Genomic DNA, 19,730 nt, shown 5'->3' with positions numbered 1-19,730 from the left:
TATTTAAATCTTAAACTATTCTATACAGTGTAGTTTTGAGACATAATCCTTTACCTTCAAGATATCAAAGCTGTTTCTTTTTTGTTCCAATTATTATATTGTATGATAGAAATTGGGAGCTTTTAAAAAAGAAACTGCAGACATTTTAAAAAGAGATCTGTATTAAGATCTCTTATTCTGTGTATTTTGACCTCACAACCTGAACAGAACTTTTTTTACTAAGGGCAGGAAATGAACAAAGTAGGACTGAGGAAAGCCAAATGGATCTTTCCAAACTTTGTGGTTGGACAAGATGGTGGAGGAAATTAACACTGAGAAATTATTATAATACTCATAACTTTAAAGATAGTAGTACTATGAAAAAGCTAGAATCAATTAAACTTTACTACAGCTCTGTGTAGGAAGATAGAGATTATTCCTCACTGATATATTGGGAAACTGACACAGCAAAGTTCAATTATTTGCCCAGAGTCATACAACAAATTAATAGCAGTTGGGAATAGAAGCCAGGAATTTTCTTATGCTGTCCATTGCTCTAACCTACACACACTACCTCACAAGAAAGAGTATTTGTTCCCAATTATAAGATGTATAATGTATTTGAGACCAGAAATTAAATTTGGCAGGAATAATTTCTAGAGGAAATTCAAACATGTTCAGAAAAAAAATACTACCAGAGTCAGTGAATCAGAAAATGATCCACATAAACTCTCTAATCGAAGGCAATATTGAAAAATATGCTAGCTAATGAGGCGATTGGAGATACTGGAGAAATAATGGTACAGCTGAAATGTTAGTGGTAAGTGCAAAGCAACACGCATCAATAAAAACCAATTTATATTATATTATATTATATTTTATATTATATATGTATAAATAATTTAAATTCGTTTTGGTCATCACCTTTACATTGGCATATTTAACTTGAAAAGTTGAAGAAAAGGGCAACTAGGATTCTAAGTGGTCTGAAGAACTTATGTAGAAAGAAAGACTAAGATGTCTTTGGTCAAAATATTCAGAAGTGACTAGTGATTTTGGATGTGCCATTTTTTTGAACTTTTGTATCATCTTAAAGGTCTGGTTTTCAAAAAGTTCTGAGTAACCACTGTCTACACAGCTCACCCCTTTAAGGCAATTCAAAATCACTAGCCGCTTTTCAAAATATTGACCTTAAACTTTCTAGTTCCAAGAGCTGGAGAGTAGTAGAAGATGAAAGTGTGTACATAAATGAATGATTTAGTAAAATTCCAATCCCATAATACAAAAATAATGGATAACACAGTGGAATGATTGTTAGGAAATTTTGAAATGATAAATAGGAATGTTTATTAGCATATAACTAGTTTTAACTGTGTTATTTAGTAACATTAAAGAGTGGGATATTTACATAATGAATATAATATAAACAATGTCAAAATTGTTTTGAGGTACAGTATCTCTATGACCACAAGTAAGATTTTTCTTTATAAGGTGGGAAAAGCCTTTCCAATCTGTAATAAGACTACACTGCTTGAGAGGTGCAATTAAGATGTGTTATCTTTTCTCTGAAGAACTAATTCAGAATATCAATGGGGGCAGGAAAGTGGGATGTTGTGGTCTGGTAACACTTGTTTAGCCAGATATTTCCAGGTTATTCAGAGCATTCTACTGTTTTAATTGATATGTTAGGAAAAAAGATAAAGAAAATGACCTGCATAAAAAGGATATATTATGTAAGGTCTCCATTATACTGGAGAAGACTGTCATAAGAGCTTCCATCTTTTCTGAAGTGTTATAAAAAACAGCTTCTGCTAGTTGTATCAATAACCGCATTAGAGAAATGTAAAGTTTTCTCTTTTCTTGTTCCCTATTTGGTATTGACAGCGGAACTATTCAAGACAGCCACAAGTAAATTTACATGCTCTTAAAATTCCTACAGAGACGAGCAGGTTTTTTGGTCAAAGGGTTTTCTTTTTAGCTTTCTTTCCTTTCTATAATTGGATTTTTCCTTAATTTTGAGAGGCCCCTGTAAACCAGCAGACACTAAAAACAAAATTTTCAGAACAATTATTTTAGTGTTCAGTGCCCAAAATCTTGATAATGTCTTTACACAGCCCCAGGAATAAAAATATACATATACTTTTTTTGAGACAGTCACTTATTATCAGGACTTGAGTTATTGCTCTTTTCTTCCAAACCCTTTATTGTGTGGAAAAAATATGGGAACTTTCAGATACAGTAAGATAGTCATCTCAGAAAGGGTTGCCACCTTTCTAATTGCTGGTAACTGGACCTCTGAGGCCTCGTCTCCTGCCCCACCTCTTCCCTCGAAGGCCCTGCCCCCATCACTTGATGGATCCTCTCCACCTCCCTCCCCTCCCCTAGCTGGTCTCCTTCTGCTCCGGGTCTGGGACATCTGCTGCTGCAACCTGACAAGGAATCTGCCTGAAGGTAGGAGGCGGCCCCAGCTGAGCAGAGGCTGGTGCGGGTTAATGACCCAGCACCTCTGTCTGCCCTGTGGTAACTGGACTTTTGGTGGCCAGTCAGTACATCTGAATGGACACTGCCAGGTCCCCTTTTTGTCCTGACTTTTCAATTGAAAACTGGGCACCTGGCAATTCTGTAAAAGTAGGTGTTTTCCTAGACCCTTAGGTTTTCTTTTGTACTTAGAGGATACTTCCCTGTAGCGAATTTTATGGTCTGTAAAATGTATGCATACTTGTCAAAACCTCTACCAATTTCTTGCAAAGATATGAGAACTACAGGACTTGCTGAGCAGCTCTTGTTTTTGATAATATGTTAGTTTTGGGGCTAGTTTTATATTACTGTTCCATTAATAGAACTAAATGTAATATTTCTCAGTTTAGAACTTCAGGGTTTTTCTTGTATTTTCGACAAAATGGATAGAGAGCTGGCTAGATCATCAGGCTCAATGGGTAGTGATCAATGGCTCGATGTCTAGCTGGCAGCCGGTCACAAGCGGAGTGCCCCAGGGGTCGGTGCTGGCGCCAGTTTTGTTCAACATCTTCATCAATGATCTGGAGGATGGGGTAGATTGCACCCTCAGCAAGTTTGCAGATGACACTAAGCTAGGGGGAGTGGTAGATACCCTGGAAGTTAGGGATAGAATACAGAGTGACCTAGACAAATTGGAGGATGGGCCAAAAGAAATCTGATGAGGTTCAACAAGGACAAGTGCAGAGTCCTGCACTTAGGACGGAAGAATCCCATGCACAGCTACAGACTGGGGACCAACAGGCTAGGCAGCAGTTCTGCAGAAAAGGACCTGGAGGTTACAGTGGATAAGAAGCTGGATATGAGTCAGCAGTGTGCCCTGGTTGTCAAGAAGGCTAATAGCATATTGGGCTGCATTAGGAGGAGCATTGTCAGCAGGTCGCGGGAAGTGATTATTCCCCTCTATTCGGCATTGGTGAGGCCACATTTGGAGTATTGTGTCCAGTTTTGGGTCCCCCACCAGCAAAAGGATGTGGAGAAGTTGGAAAGAGTCCAGTGGAGGTCAACAAAAATGATTAGGGATCTGGAGCACAAGACTTATGAGGAGAGGCTGAGGGAACTAGGCTTGTTTAGTCTGCAGAAGAGAAGAATGAGGGGGGATTTGATAGCAGCCTTTAACTACCTGAAAGGGAGTTCCAGGGAGGATGGAGCTAGGCTGTTTTCAATGGTAGTAGATGACAGAACAAGGAGCAATGGTCTCAAGTTGCAGTGGAGGAGGTCTAGGTTGGATATTAGGAAAAACTTTTCACTAGGAGGATGGTGAAGCACTGGAATGGGTTACCTAGGGATGTGGTGGAATCTCCATCTTTAGGGGGTTTTTAAGCTGCAGCTTGACAAAATCCCTGGCTGGGATGATTAGCTGAGGTTAGTTCTGCTTTAAGCAGGGGGTTGGACTAGAAGACCTTCTGAGGTCCCTTCCAACTCTAATCTATCATTCTATGATTTTATGACTTATTTTTCATAGGACACTGCCAAATAGAATAGCACTAAAATGTATCAATTATATTTTCTGTTAAATAATATAATCCTGATTTCAATAAAAATTAGAAATCCACCATTACAATTAACAGCAGCCACAAAAAATGTGGCATAAGCGCCGTCTGCTAATCTTACTATAGCAGTTAGCTCACATTTTGTCCTCTAGGAAGTGCTGCTATTATAATTGATGGAGGTGCAGAAACAAGGAAATAAACTAAAATAATTAAATTTATATATTGGGTAAATATGGTTTAAAAAAAAATTTAAAAAGAGTATCAAAGGATAAAGGTAAAAGTCATTAGAAATTTTATTTTCAAGGCATTTGGAGTAGAAGATTAAATAGAAGATTAAAGAGAGATGTATAGGGGGAAAGAAAGGAGCTGATTAAAAAGACCTGCATTATATTTCTTTCCCTAGTTTAAATATATGTGGAAATCCTTCTAATTTAGTTACACATATTATTGAGCTGAATACAGGAGTAACTGGGTGAAATTGTATGGGTTATGGTACAAAGGAAGTCAAACTAGATGAATAATTTTTCAGATAAGAGTGCTTAGCATGAATTATCTGCGTTGTTTCTATTGAAGTTAAATATTCAGAGAGTTTCCTAGATGCAGAACACTTCCAAATATATAACATTATGTTGTTTGCAATCTCCAATTCTGAATAACTATACCTTCGTATAATAAATTTAAAAATAATTTCCAAAGTTGCAAAATGCAATGATACACAGTAAAGTGAAAGTTATGGTTAACTTTTTGTGGTCAGCTACTTCTCTTTTCTTATTTAAAAAAAAAAAAATCCAGATAATGAGGATTGCTGTTTCCAACACTAAAAACAAGGAGAGTTCTGTAGCAGTTTAAAGACTAACAAATTTATTTTCAGCAGGCATAAGCTTTTGTGGGCTTCAGCCCACTTCTTCAGATGCAGTTGGTAGAAATAATACAGCAAATACAGGCAACTTATATAGGATGCAACATATACATATCCAAGGGCATTGACAACAATGGAGTAGGTGGATGAAAGCTGGGTACTTGTGGCTTGTTTCCAACACTGAATCTAATAACATAAAAACTTTGAATTAGAATGTTTATGCTGTTTTAATGATAACTTTTTTGCAAGAGTGATTGTTTTAATTTGGAGGAAAGAAATACTTAAATACAAGGCTTTCTTGAGGACCAGAAGCCTAAAGAGCAAGTTTTTTTGTACACTGTAGTTATAAGCGCCTATAGTACTTGGTATTTTCAAATCACTTTTTCTGAGGACATAATAAAAAGTCTGCTTAGGTCATCTTGAATAATTTGTTGTTTTCTAATCTCTTCTTATTCTTAAGATTTTAGTATATGATTTTAAAATACGTTCAGTGAAAACTCACTCCTGTTCAAGGGAGTCATAGTAAGTCTAAGTCTGTGCCAGACGGGGAGTAGAACCTAGGTTTCTTCTTGAAGAGATGAGCCCTCAGAGTATTCATCATGGGTGCTCATGTGTTCCATGCTCCTGAGAACAGAAGATTTTTCACTAACAGCGTCCATTGGTCCTCACCTATACCCTTTCCCTTCTCATGCTCCAAGGGCATAAGGGGCGGCCCAGACCAACCACCTTTCCTGTTTTTTTCTACTACTCACGGTCTGATGAAGCCTCCTGTGTGCGCAAGCTTTGCATGCATTCCTCATTCTTTTTCTCTTCAAACCTGACAGACTCATGAATTCCAACTCTGTAGACACTTGATGGAGCTTTCCATGAGACCCAGTCTGACCTCAGGCCTTCTGGCTCTCTAATGCTCTGGATGGAGCCACAGAGTAGTTCCCCTTTGGCCCCAGTGCTCTCCAGCTCCGAAGCCTCAGAGCAGGCCACTGATTCATCTCAGCACAGACGAGAGGAAGCTAAGGGAAAGCACCCTCATAAGAAGTGGGAGAAATTGCCTCACAAATCCTCAGAGAAAAGGACCACCTCTCCCTTGCCCTCGAGATCTGGTGAGATTCTACATCCTGGTAGAGGTGCGTGAATCTATCCTTTTGATAGTGAGAGCCAAGAATGCTCCGAAACCACCTACATAAGAGGCAGAACCAATCCCTGCATCAGCAAGGTGAGAAGGGAACAATCTCCTTCACTGTCAATACTGCTTTGCAAAAAGAATGACTTAGCAGTATTGATGCTCCCTTGTTTGACCCAAGTCTTCATTCTCAGCTCCACCCAGGGCGAGGATCCCCTCCTGCTCTATATTCACTAGGTCTGCATATACCTTCCTTGACAACTGTGTGATTTACACTGACCCAGAGTCACTGGTACTATTGGATGTGGTAGTGTCCAAAGAGATTCTTACCCTGATGACATATTATTTATTGGTCCCTCTACCAACCATAGCATAGAATGATGCAGGTATGTCATCTGTCATATGTGTGCTGTTCGCCAGTCTCTTCCACCACTATGGCATCACAAGACAGACAATACTGTTGGTGCTACTGGTAGAATCAGAGGATTCATATTTCATATTGGTGCTGAGACACCAATTGCTCTGACAATTCCGAAGCAGAAGATGAGTCCCAGCAATGGTTTCAGAATCTCTTGGACATGTTCGCACTCCTGCAGGGCACTTTACCAGGCCTGGGACCGATGGCACACTCCATGGACACCCCCTCCATATTCATATGATCCCACCCACTGGCCATACTGAGGATCTCCGGACCCTTATTTTAGACCTGCTGGCTACAAGGACTCGGAGTGGGTGTTTAGATAGAGTCACCTCTCAAGAAAAAGCCTCACCTCCCTCAGGAGTGCTATGAGGAGGAGGACCATTCAGATCAACCAATACCACCTAATGCACCTTTAGCACTTAGTTCTTCGTCATCTGATGAGGCAGTGGCACCAGCCTTACCATTGCTACAGGTGATTATACTAATTTCAGGTCATTCTGAGGAGGATTACAGAGGTTCTCCAGATATCCCTGGAGCAAGTGAAAGACTCTACCTGCAAACTTCTGGATATTCTCCAGAGTACGGACCCTAGCAAGGTTGTGTTTCCAATCAATAATGCCATTAAAGCAGTTTGGCTTATCCCAGCCACATGTCCTGAAAAGGACAGAGAAAAAGTACTTGGTACCATTGAAGTGAATGGAATATTTGTTTTCTCAACCCAGCCCAAACTCCCTGGTGGTGCAGGCTGTCGTGCAATGCCACTGGCTGCATCAATCTAGATCTACTCCCTCAGACCAGGACACCAAAAGACTAGATCTCCTTGGTAGAGCTTTTCATCCACCAGACTGAAATTTGGCATAGCAAATCATTAGGCTTTGATGTCTAGGTATGATTTGTAACTATAACAAATTGTTTGAATTTGCTAACAGGAGGAGCTCAGGTCACAATTCCAGGCCATCCTGGACAAAGGGAAATTGATTGCCAGATCATCCCTCCAAGCGACATTGGACGCAGCAGATACAGCTTCCTGTTCCCTGGGGACTTCAGTTGGCATGAGATGGGCATCATGGCTGCACTCCTTGGGGCTTCCGAAGGAGGTCCAGGTGGTGGAGGAGGAGCTTTCCTTTGAGGGAAAAAATCTGTAAACTGTGTGAAGTGACTCCTCTATTTACTCACTAAAGAACTACCTTGCAACCTCTTCCTTGGAGACATACACTCCTGTGCTTTGAGGAAGTACTCCAAGCTTCCTCGTTATAGGAACCATCCTGCTTCTCAGCCCTTTTACCATCAAAGGGCCTCTGAGACACCCAGAAGTCACCCCAGAAGGTATACTGCAGGAGACAGAGTGCTTCACTGCCATTCCCTTCTCAGTCCCAGCCTCCAGCCAAACAACCATTTGACAGAACCCTCGAGAGCTGCCAATCAGTCTTTATGTTTCTAGATACCCTTATCCCCTTCAGCGGCTGCCTGTCCCATTTTTTTCTGATGTGGAAGCATATCACATCAGATAGGTGGGTCGTAGATGAACAATAGAATTTTCGCCCCTCCCCCACAAGCCTTCATAGAATCATAGAAGATTATAGTTGGAAGGGATCTCAGGAGATCATCTAGTCCAACCCCCTGGTCAAGGCAGGCCGACCCCAACTAAATCATCCCAACCAGGGCTTTGTCAAGTTGGGCCTGAAAAAACTCTAAGGATGAAGATTCCACCACCTCCGTAGGTAACCCATTCCAGTGCTTCACTATCCTCCTAGTGAACATTTTTTCCCTAATATCCAACCTAGACCTTCTCCACTGCAACTTGAAACCATTGCTCCTTGTTCTGTCATCTGCCACCACTGAAAACAGCCTAGTTCCATCCTCCCTGGAACCCCCTTCAGGTAGTTGAAGGCCGCTATCAAATCCCCTCTCATTCTTCTCTTCTGCAGACTAAACAAACCTGGGTTCCTCAATCTCTTCTCATAAGTCATATGCTCCAGCTCCCTAATCATTTTTGTTTCCCTCCACTGGACTCTCTCCAATTTGTCCACATCCTTCCTCTAGTGGGGGGCCCAAAACTGGACACAATACTTCCTCTCAATTTTTCTTCAGAGACCCCTTTCACGAGAGAATCCTCAAATAGGTGGACTTACTGATCCAGTTAGGGCCGATAGAGCCTGTACCTCCTCAACACAGAGGAAAGGGCTTCTTTTCTAGATTTGTCCTCATCCTGAAAAAGAATGGAGTTGGGAGACCCAAACTAGATCTCAGGCATCTAAATATCTTCTTATGACATTCAAGTTTCAGGATGACCAACTTAGCCTCCATAATACTCTTCCTAAATGAAGGCAACTGGTTTGCAGCTCTCAATTTGAAAAACTTGTATTTTATAGAGACATTCATTCGTCTCTCAACAGCCCCAAAAGTTTTCACAAACGTTGTTTCTGTGGCGCAGTGTACCTGCATCACCAGAGCAACTCAGTTTTCCCTTACTTTGACAATTGCTTGCTCATGGGGTGGTCATATCAGGAAGTATGGATGATTATCCTGTCCTGTCCTGATCTCCTGTGTGCCTTGGAACTTCAGGTAAATACAGAAAAGTCCACTTTAATACGTACCTATGCCAGTGTTTGTGCAAAATTAACTTTAATTGCTCCTTAAATCAGTGTTTCACAAGCTTGGAAACTGAACTCCTGAATCTCAAAAATGCTGATGTTCAAATAACTTAATTTCTGCTTTTTATATACAAATACACAAAAGCCACAGCTTTTCTTCCCGAATATGGAAATTGATTTCTCACCTGAAAAAATACTTGTTCTTGATAGATATATTTACAGCCTTATAAAGATGATAAACTCTAAAAAGTAAAGCTGACATGTGAGATGTTATCTCAAAAATACATCACCTGCTAGTTAGTACAGTTTCTTAGAAACCCTTAAAGTGAGGACTAGGAAATCTTTCTATTGTATTACTTAAAAACTTCGTTGTGCGGGAAGGGGAGATTGACTGTCCTTTTTTGTTTTTCATCCTTTATGAAACTTCCTGGAGAAAAGGCACAGTGGGGAATGGAATCCAGAGAACCGCTAAATATTCAGGAATAGTACTGAGTGTATTTGATAATACGTCATAAACAGTTGGAACTTTAGTGTTGCAAAGTGGCACAGTGAGGGCTCTTCCCTGACAATTTTTTGTCTTTGTTACCCCCAAATCTTTGGTGTCCGTGCATGTGGGGAAACATTTACACTTCATGAGTAAATGCTTTGACAGCCAAACACATTCTTTTGTAGTGAGTGTGAAGGAGGCATTTGCACAGTAGAGGATGGTAGAAGCGTTAACTTAAGATGCAGAAATAGACTTATTGGGTACGAAGAATTACTGACTTAAATGGACATTTTTCTGTGCAAGGTTTTTATGATTGGATTCTTAATGTTTTCACCTTAGTAGTAGCTATTAATCTTTTGACATAATTCAAGGAGAGAGATGCCTGTTTGGATTTAATTTTATTTTGGTTGACAGGTATATTAGGTTGTCTTTTTATGCATCTTCATATTTGAAGATGGTGTAGTTCAGACTATTCAGTGTGCTGGTTTTTATGGGAAATTATAGTAGTAACTTTGACACACCTCAATGAATTTGGTGGCATATTAGCATCATGCTTCCTTGGAGCTAGGAAATGCTTACCCTTACGTATACTGGAGCTTAGAGACACTGATTAAAATACTTGTTTGTTTTATTTATGGAAGGGGAGTTCTCTGGTAACTACTAATTATGATTCATAAACAACACTCAGATATTTTCTGATCTCCACATGATCTCCCCCAAGGATAATGATAAGAGGACTCCATTAAAATAAGAAATTGTTTTCCCTCCAATCCCAACTTAATGATGTGCTCTTCTAAATTTGAAGACTCTGTGAGAATGTTAATTCATTTCTCAAATATTAGTGTTTTAATATGGCTGTTTATTCTGTTAGAAAGGCCTTATGTATACAGGCTAAAAATGTATTTTTCAATTGAATTAACATAAGACCGTAAGAATGGCCATACTTGGTCAGACCAATGGTCCCTCTAGCCCAGTTTCCTGTCTTCCAGCAGTGGCCAGTGCCAAGTGCTTCAGAAGGAATGAACAGAATAGGTAATCATCAAGTGATCCATCATCCCTTGTCATCCATTCCCAGCTTCTGGCAAACAGAGGCTAGAGACACTTCAGAGCATGGTTTTCCATCCTTGCCCATCCAGGCTTAATAGCCACTGATGGACCTATCTTCCATGAACTTATCTAATTCTTTTATGAACCCTGTTATAGTCTTGGCCTTCACAACATCCTCTGGCAGAGAGTTTCACAGGATGACTGTGCATTGTGTGAAGAAATACTTTCTTTTCTTTCCAAACCTGCTGCTTATTAATTTCATTTGGTGACTCCTACTTCTTGTGTTATGAGAAGTAAATAACACTTCCTTATTTACTTTCTCCACACCAGTCATGATTTCATATCCCCCCTTAGTTGTCTCTTTTCCAATCTGAAAAGTCCCAGTCTTATTAAACTTTTCTCATATGGAAGCTTTTCCATACCCGTAATCATTTTAGTTGCCCTTTTCTGTATCTTTTCCAATTCCAATATGTCTTTTTTAAGATGGGGTGACCAGACCTGCATGAAGTATTCAAGATGTGGACATACCATGGATTTATAAAGAGGCAATATGACATTATCTGTTTTATTATCTATCCCTTTACTAATGATTCCCAACATTCTGGTAGCTTTTTTGACTGCCACTGCATATAAAGTGGATGTTTTCAGAGAACTATCCACAATGATTCCAAGATTCCTTTCCTGAATGTAACAGATAATTTAGACCCCACCTTTTTGTATGTATAGTTGGGATTATGTTTTCCAATGGGCATTACTTTGCATTTATCAACATTGAATTTCATCTGCCATTTTGTTGTCCAGTCACCCAGTTTTGTGAGATCCCTTTGTAATGCTTCACAGTCAGCTTTGGACTTAACTATCTTGAGTAGTTGTGTATCATCTGCAAAGTTTGTCACCTTATTGTTTACCTCTTTTCCCAGGTCATTTATGAAATTGTTGATCAGCATTGGTCTCTGTACAGCCCTTGGGAGACACCACTATTTACCTCTCTCCATTCTGAAAACTGACCATTTATTCCTACCCTTTGTTTCCTATCTTTTAACCAGTTACTGATTCGAGAGAGGACCTTCCCTCTTATCCCATTAACAGATTACTTTGCTTCAGAGCCTTTGGTGAGGGACCTTGTCTAAGTATATTATATCCACTGGATCACCTTTGTCCACATGCTTATTGACCCCCTCAAAGAATTCTAGTAGATTGGTGAGGCATGGTTTCCTTTTGCAAAAAACATGTTGACTCTTCCCCAATGAACTGTATTCATCTATATGTCAATTTGCCTGGTACTGAAGTTATGCTTACCAGCCTGTAGTTGCCAGAATCACTTCTGGAGCCTTTTTAAAAAATTGGCATCACATTAGCTATCCTCCAGTCATCTGGTGCAGAAGCTGGTTTAAATGATAGGTTACATACCATAGTTAATAGTTCTGCAATTTCATATTTGAATTCCTTCAGAACTCTTGGGTGGATACCATCTGGTCCTGGTGACTTATAACTGTTTCAACAGTAGAACTGAAAAAATGCTATCAGATAAAGGCAAATTTATTTAGTTACCCATAATGGTATTTGTTAAAGACAACAGGGTAAATGTCTTTGTGTCTTCTAATAACTGAAAATGGTAAGGGCCTCAGTTTTGTTGCATAGAAAATATATTGAGACGTTAATTCCATTATTGCTTTGGACTGAGGTATCCCACTTACTGAATAACCAGCAACACTCCTGTGTGGTCTCCCTTCCAAGTTTTGAACCACCTCCAAACTAGTGGGGAGAGTTGATGCAATTGCAGTTGAAGATATTATGGCTGTTCATGATATTCTTTTAGTGATGTGAGGACACACTTTTTGTATAGATATGAAAAGCCAAAATGTATGTATTTCATTTTACTGACATACAACACAAGACCATTGTAAAGATATTCATTCCTGAATGCTTGAATTGATGTCATCTGAATTGCTGCAACATTGTATTCAATGATAATATTTAATTCTAATATCTGTGTTATAAGAAGAATGGGATTTGAAAAAAATGCTGACAAACTGTATTAGATGAAGATATAAATAATTAAATAATAGTTCATATTCATTCCCTGTAGTCATATCTTTCAAAGACTAGCTTGTGATCAGCTCCAGAATCACATTCTAGAGCATTGTTTTCAAACATCTTTACAATAAACAAACATGCCAACTTAAAATACACTTTTTGACATATTTTGTGGAACTTTTCCGTTCAGTCCTGTGGAGCCCAAAGGTGCTGGTGAACTTCAGGTCTGAGGTGGTTGTTTTTTAAGCAACAATTAATAAACTAAAATTGCTCTACATCTTTTGTTTATTGCTTGGTGAACTGTAAGAAAAGTCTCATTGCTCCAGAAGCCAGCGTACTTGCTAAATTCTCCCCGACTAATGTTCTAATGCTTGTTAGGGAAACTGGAAATTACTTGATCTATTTTCTGGACCTCCTTCATCTGCTAATTTTAATTTAACTTTTCATGTTGCCTTGAATGCCCATAGGTTTCTTATATTTTAATGCTTCTGTTTCCATCCATGTACATAGAATCATAGAGTTGGAAGGGACCTCAGGAGATCATCTAGTCCAACCCCCTGCTCAAAGCAGGACTAACCTCAGTTAAATAATCCCAGTGAGGGTTTTGTCAAGCCGCAGCTTAAAAACCTCTAAAGATGGAGATTCCACCACCTCTCTAGGTAACCCATTCTAGTGCTTCACCACCCTCCCAGTGGAAAAATTTTTTCCTAATGTCCAACCTAGACCTCCCCCCTGCAACTTGAGACCATTGCTCCTTGTTCTGTCATCTGCCACCACTGAGAACAGCCTAGCTCCATCCTCCCTGGAACCCCCTTTCAAGTAGTTAAAGACTGCTATCAAATCCCCCCTCTTTCTTTTCTTCTGCAGGCTAAACAAGCCTAGTTCCCTCAGCCTCTCCTCATAATTCTTGTGCTCCAGCCCCATAATCATTTTTGTTGCCCTCCGCTGGACTCTCTCCAACTTGTCCACATCCCTTTTGTAGTGGGGGGCCCAAAACTGGACATAATACTCCAAATGTGGCCTCACCAATGCCGAATAGAGGGGAATAATCACTTCCCACGATCTGCTGGCAATGCTCCTACTAATGCAGCCCAATATGCTATTAGCCTTCTTGACAACCAGGGCACACTGCTGGCTCATATCCAGCTTTTTATCCACTGTTACCCCCAGGTCCTTTTCTGCAGAACTGCTGCCTAGCTCATCGGTCCCCAGTCTGTAGCTGTGCATGGGATTCTTCCTTCCTAAGTGCAGAACTCTGCACTTGTCTTTCTTGAACCTCATCAGATTTCTTTTGGCTCAATCCTCCAGTTTGTTTAGGTCCTTCTGTATCCTATCCCTACCTTCCAGGGTATCTACCACTCCCCCCATCTTAGTGTCATCTGCAGACTTGCTGAGGGTGCAATCTACCCAATATTCCAGATCATTAATGAAGATGTTGAACAAAACCGGCCGCAGCACCGACCCCTGGGGCATTCCACTTGTGACCGGCTGCCAGCTAGACATGGGGCCATTGATCACTACTCGTTGAGCCCTATGCTCTAGCCAGTTCTCGATCCATTTTATAGTCCATTCATCCAACCCATACTTTTTTAACTTGCTGATAAGAATACTGTGAGAGATCGTATTAACTTTTTATTTCCTATTAGTGGATCTTTTTTTGCCACAGGTTCAGCTACATCAGAATAGTGTGCAGTATATTTGTTTAAATCATGGTATTTATAAGAGCTCTCTAAACTCAACTAGTGCTTTTTTTCATTTTCTTAGCTCCAGGGCTTAAGCCACAATGTTATCTTCACTTTGGATTCTCTTTTGAAAGGAGATTTGAAAGGAGTTAAAGGGGTAAGTGTTCAGAGAGTTATATAGAGTTACCTTCAGGGAAACGTTTCCAGGGTTGCCTAATTTTCAGCTGCTTTTCATCCATCCATCCGTGCATCCAGATTCTTATGTTGGCACCTGTTGTTATCACATCTTCACCGATTCTTCTAACTATAATTGAAGTAGCATAATTAAAATTCTGTTTGGAAAATGTGTTTCATATCTGTCTTAAGAGCTATGGGAAAGGAATATTTGAAAAGATTTAAAAGGAAAGCTCTTTAAAAATGGCATTTATAATTTTTGGAATGATATCTTAGTTTTAAACCTACAATTTAAAAGTGTTTATAAACATATTTTAATGCATTTTCTGTTTCCTAAGGATCTTAAAAAGCCTTTTGATAAAGCCTGGAAGGATTATGAGACCAAATTGTAAGTATTCTTCATTTTGTCATAATTCATACAAAGAGAAAAAACATTTTAATGTCACAAAAAGAAATCTTTTATGTTCTAACCTTGATTATGATATTGAGGATATCTGTGATTTATCTTGGTTTTAGTAGATGAGTTAGAATTATTTAGCAGGTCAGTAACATTTTTGAATTTTCATTCTAGTTCAGAACTGTTCATTGTTTCCACTGATGAATCTGTAAAGATGAAGGATTAAGAATGGGTGTATTCTCAATGCCATGAACATCACATTAGACATATAACCTTGAGTGTTAATAGAAATTCAAGCTTTTATGTATTCGATTGAAGAGTTAAAACTATGCCTTATATACCTTTGACATAAGGAAGATTACTGGGTTGCTGGTCAAGCACTGAACATCTTGGTTGGACTGTATGTTTTCAGTTGGTATATAGACACACAAACTATACACTGTAGATGTGATGTCTAGACAATACAGACACAATAAAACTTTTGTGGCCATGTGACATGGGTTTTATAGATTAAAAATTCTTAAAACAGCTGCCCACACACTAATCTTAAACAACTGGTAATATACAATAGGATAAAATTGTCTGTGTATACAAAAGAAATATCAGTTATAAGAAGTGATGAATAATCAGAAATGAAAAAGTTAATATATTACTAATTTTTGCAATATTTTATGTATTTAAACTAGTTGTAATGCAAAAGTAATTTGAAATAAATTTAGAAGGTGAAATCATCTTTAGATCGAAGAAGCTTCAGTTCATAATGCCCCTAAATCAGTGCATAGTAGTTGCTTTATTTCCCACCCATCTCTTGGTGCACAGTTCAGGCATCTGAGCCCATGATAATCTGTTACAGTGCAGTCAAGGGAAGACTTAATGGAATGAGTTCTGGACAGGCATTGGATTTTGGAGTGTTATATTAAAAATTCAGTGCCTTTCACTGAGCGTGGCTGTAGACACTGGGACAAGGTTAAAAGGATGGTTGGATAAGTGATATACATTTTAAAAATATTATTTTGGATAAATGTCAGCAATGGTGATTTCATTGACTATAACTTGTGTATACTTCATATAGGGATTAATAATGTGATTTAGGGAAGCATTATCACTGTTTATCTGTCTTCCTTATCTTTACCCTATTCATCACCTTATTTTCCTTGCTCTCTATCCATAATTTATATGTAAGCAATAAAAAAGGTGAAGGTCAGACAGCTAAGAATGATTGATTTTTATTAATGATAAATATATAATTTTAGCACTTAAACATAGATATTTTCACTTTCAAGTCTCATTACAAATATTGATCCTTGTAAATTAGTAAATAAATATTCCTATATTCTAGAGGAATCTAAAGCAAAAGGATTAATGTCCAAATAAAAAATTGCATCATTTTACTCAACTCTGTGTATTCAGTCATATCTGCATATGAACTTAGCTTTTATTCCCTTTAGCTCTAGAGAGCTGTGGCACACTCTTCCATAGATATGTTGAATATTTCTCTGGCCCATGCGTTGTCAATGGAATAGTTGACTATGCATTCCAATTTCTGGGTCAACTCCTGCATTCTGTGACTCCTGTCGAACTCTACTAAGGCCAGTTGGGTTGTGCAGGTGTCACTAAGAGCAGAATTTGGTATATAGAACCTTTATTGGTGATGCACAAGCCAAACAGAATCCAGTTTGTCTATCAGATCTTAAGCGGAGTTTTCAAGGATGACAGAAAAATATCTTTCTACTTTTGAAATATTTTTCCACTTAAAATTTGAACAAATTTTATCTGGATTCATTAAGACAAAAAATGGAATGTGATGTCAAGTTATACTTTTCAGAAAAGAATTTTGGGACATTGCTATAATACCTGCCTATTGCCCCCTTAGTTTGTTCTTCCTGAGATAAAAGTTCCTAGGATTGTTAAGGAAACGCTAACGGACAGAGATGTAACCTTCCAATAAAGTAATTGACAAAGGCAGTATTCTTTGCAAAACAAAGTGTCTTTTTATTAAAGTAACCAATACTACAGTATAATCTAAAAATCCTAAACAAGGCACAAAATTCCTGAGACACAAATCCCTAATTACAAGTTAAAGAGCACTTAAACTACAATAGCATATAGTTCTTCTTCGAGCATTGTCTCGGTGGGTGCTCCACTTCAGGTGTTGCCTGTCCAGGCCACATGTGCGCGGAGAGTGTCTCGTAGTGCCGTTGGCATCTCAACTACTTCTCATGCGGCCAGATCCCCTCAGTTCCTTCTCAACCATCCCCGGCCTGACATGAAGCTCTGCAGCACTCTCCTTGCCTGAGAATAAAGTAAAAAATAGTTCATTTTCCAGATAATTTTAGTTATAGATTTAGTCATAGGATAAATTAGTTAAGATAAGGCATAGATTTAGAGGGGAGGAGGAAGGTCATTTCTCCTTAGACAACACAAGATGCCTGACTCACCAGGATTCAATGATGTGAGTCATGCAGAGATGCAATCCCTGTCTCCGATAGACACTCCCTCTGTGTCAGATGCCTTGGAGAGGGACATATCCCAGGCAAGTGTACCCAATGCACTAACCTTAAGGCAAGAGCCAGGAGAGACAGAGATCTCCGCCTGCTACTTATTCTTATGGAGAAATCTCTCCAACCTGAATCTGTCCCATATCTGAATCCATCCCAATCCCTCCCATATCCAAATCTGATACCAGGAAAAAGAATAGGGACATGGCTCAAACCTCTACTGAAAAGAGGAAAAGAGTCCTGACCTCGCCCAACAGAGATGCACCAAAAAGAAAGTGGTCTCTGACCAGGTCTTTGCCCCCTGTGCTGACCACATCACGGGAGACAACAGTTGATCCCCCGAGTACCTCCAGTACCATCGGCACCAAGAAGACATCAGTGCCGAGTTGCAAACCAGAGTCTGTCACAGCACCCTCGACACCGGCCAAGATGGCACTGAAAACCACCACGACATGGATGCCGTCACCAACTTTGGCACCGAAGAAGGCAAAAATCAAATCCATAGTACTGACCATGTGCTGACTGAAAAGACCACCATGGTGTCAATGGCACCAAGCAACAGCCACGGCACCACACATGAGAGGATATGTCGCTGTCACATTCACCTCTCTTTGGCACCACTGTATCACCCGAGCAGCAGGCATCACAACTTATCAGTCTCGCCCATCGCCATTCCACTCTCCAGCAATGATGGTGTCATTCAAGGATGAGTTTTCTCCGCATAACACTTGCCCCTGGTCAGAAGGGAGTCAGTATCCTCCTCGAAATCACTGGCCCAAATTGAGAAAACCATGAAAAAGTTGATAGAACAAATTAAACTGTTTTCTCAGAGATCTTTTCCCACATAATGGCCTCCATGAGACCTGTGGGCATAATACAAAGCCCAGTCTGACCGGCCTACAGCATCAGCCACAGATATATATATATATATATATATAGACTGAATTCACCATCTCCAGAACCACAAGAGACCCAGGAAGAGAAACTGGACGAGATAGATGAGGACGCACAACAGGATATCTCACCACCCCATAACTCATTCTCATCTCTTGATGAGGTAATAATGCCACCACTGCCCACCGCAGCAGATGACTTTAAACAGTTTCAGGAATTGTTTAAACGTATGGCAATAAGCCAAGAAATAGCTTTAGAGGAGGTGGGAAAAAATCAACATAAACTCCTACTGATATTGCATACATCGGCTAATACTAAAATCACACTGCCCATTAATGATGCAATAATACAACCCACTGATGCCATTTGGCAAATACCCACATTGACACCACCAACCTTTAAAAGTGCATACAGGAAATATTATGTCCCCATAAAGGGCATGGAATTCCTGTTCACTCACCCTCCTTCTAAATACCTGGTAGTCGATGTCGTACAACAGAGAAAGAAGCAATCACAACAAAAGTCCACTCCACAAGATTAAAAACAGCAAAAGTTTAGATCTATTTGGCTGCAAGATATACTCATCAGCAACTGTGCCGTTCAGAGTGGCTAACTATAATACCCTACTGGCCAAATATGATCATGACAACTATGGTAAGATCAACAAGTTGACACAGTATTTACTAGAGGACAAACACACACAACTGAAATCCTTGGAGAATGAGGACCAACTAATTGCTCGAACATCTGACAAGAGATCTTAAAGTGCTTTAAAGTTTACATATAGATATGTTGCAATTAATAACAGAATTTTATACATTCTTATCAACACACATGCACTAAACCTATATATTATCCTATATTATACTTACTAAACTATAATTAAAAGAATATTAAGCTTACTCTATAAGTCCATTGATGTTTCCTTTTAAAATTCACTGCTGCTGCTGTTCTGTTCCTGGTCACTCAGCTCTGCTTCAATTCTTTTTTCTCTCTTTGCAGCAGTTTTTCTTGGTCTTTTCTTGCTGGCTTCTTGGCTCTCCCCGAACGCTTTTCTCTTTCTCAGGCGCAGATTCTGGATTCTGAAATTGTTGCTGGCCGATGGCCTTTTATGCTACAATGTAGTTCTCCCTTTAAATACCTTTTTATTCTTAGAGGCAGGTACCTCTCTTGCACATACTCAATCTTCACCATTACCTCAGAATTCTGATTGACAGGTCTGACCTATCAAACAAGTGGTGACTGGTCTGAGTGGGATCTGACCAGCTAAACTGCTCAGCTAACTCTCTCAACCCTTACTGTACATGCTCAGTACCACCAGTCTTGCACATACTTACTGTCGTCATTTATCTCAGAGCTATGATTCCACACACACATACTTGGCTCTTTTCCAGTGCATCATTTTAAAAATCCTAAATTCTTACTGAGTACGCTCAATGTCTGCAGCATCCATCTCAGGGTGGAGTGATTTTTTCCTATGCAGAATAGAGATCAGAAATAGGAAGTAGAGACCGGAGAATTTCTCTATTAATAC

General features: G+C 39.5%; 1 protein-coding gene across 2 annotated transcripts in view; it reads left to right on the top strand.

Moving 5' to 3' along the window:
- The window catches only part of ASAP1 (ArfGAP with SH3 domain, ankyrin repeat and PH domain 1), a 297,252-nt gene that overhangs the window by 128,587 nt on the left and 148,935 nt on the right, over positions 1-19,730 (top strand). For both annotated transcript variants that reach the window (XM_067531501.1, XM_067531494.1), the window contains exons 5-6: positions 14,316-14,390; positions 14,746-14,795. In XM_067531501.1, coding sequence (XP_067387602.1) covers positions 14,316-14,390; positions 14,746-14,795 — 125 coding nt within the window. The remainder of the gene's footprint in view (positions 1-14,315; positions 14,391-14,745; positions 14,796-19,730) is intronic.

This window comes from Emydura macquarii, unplaced genomic scaffold, assembly GCF_026122565.2.
Source record: "Emydura macquarii macquarii isolate MOO-44397 ecotype Brisbane River unplaced genomic scaffold, CSIRO-AGI_Emac_v2 contig_369, whole genome shotgun sequence".
NCBI classification, from domain to species: Eukaryota; Metazoa; Chordata; order Testudines; family Chelidae; genus Emydura; species Emydura macquarii.
This window is presented reverse-complemented; position numbering and strand designations above follow the sequence as displayed.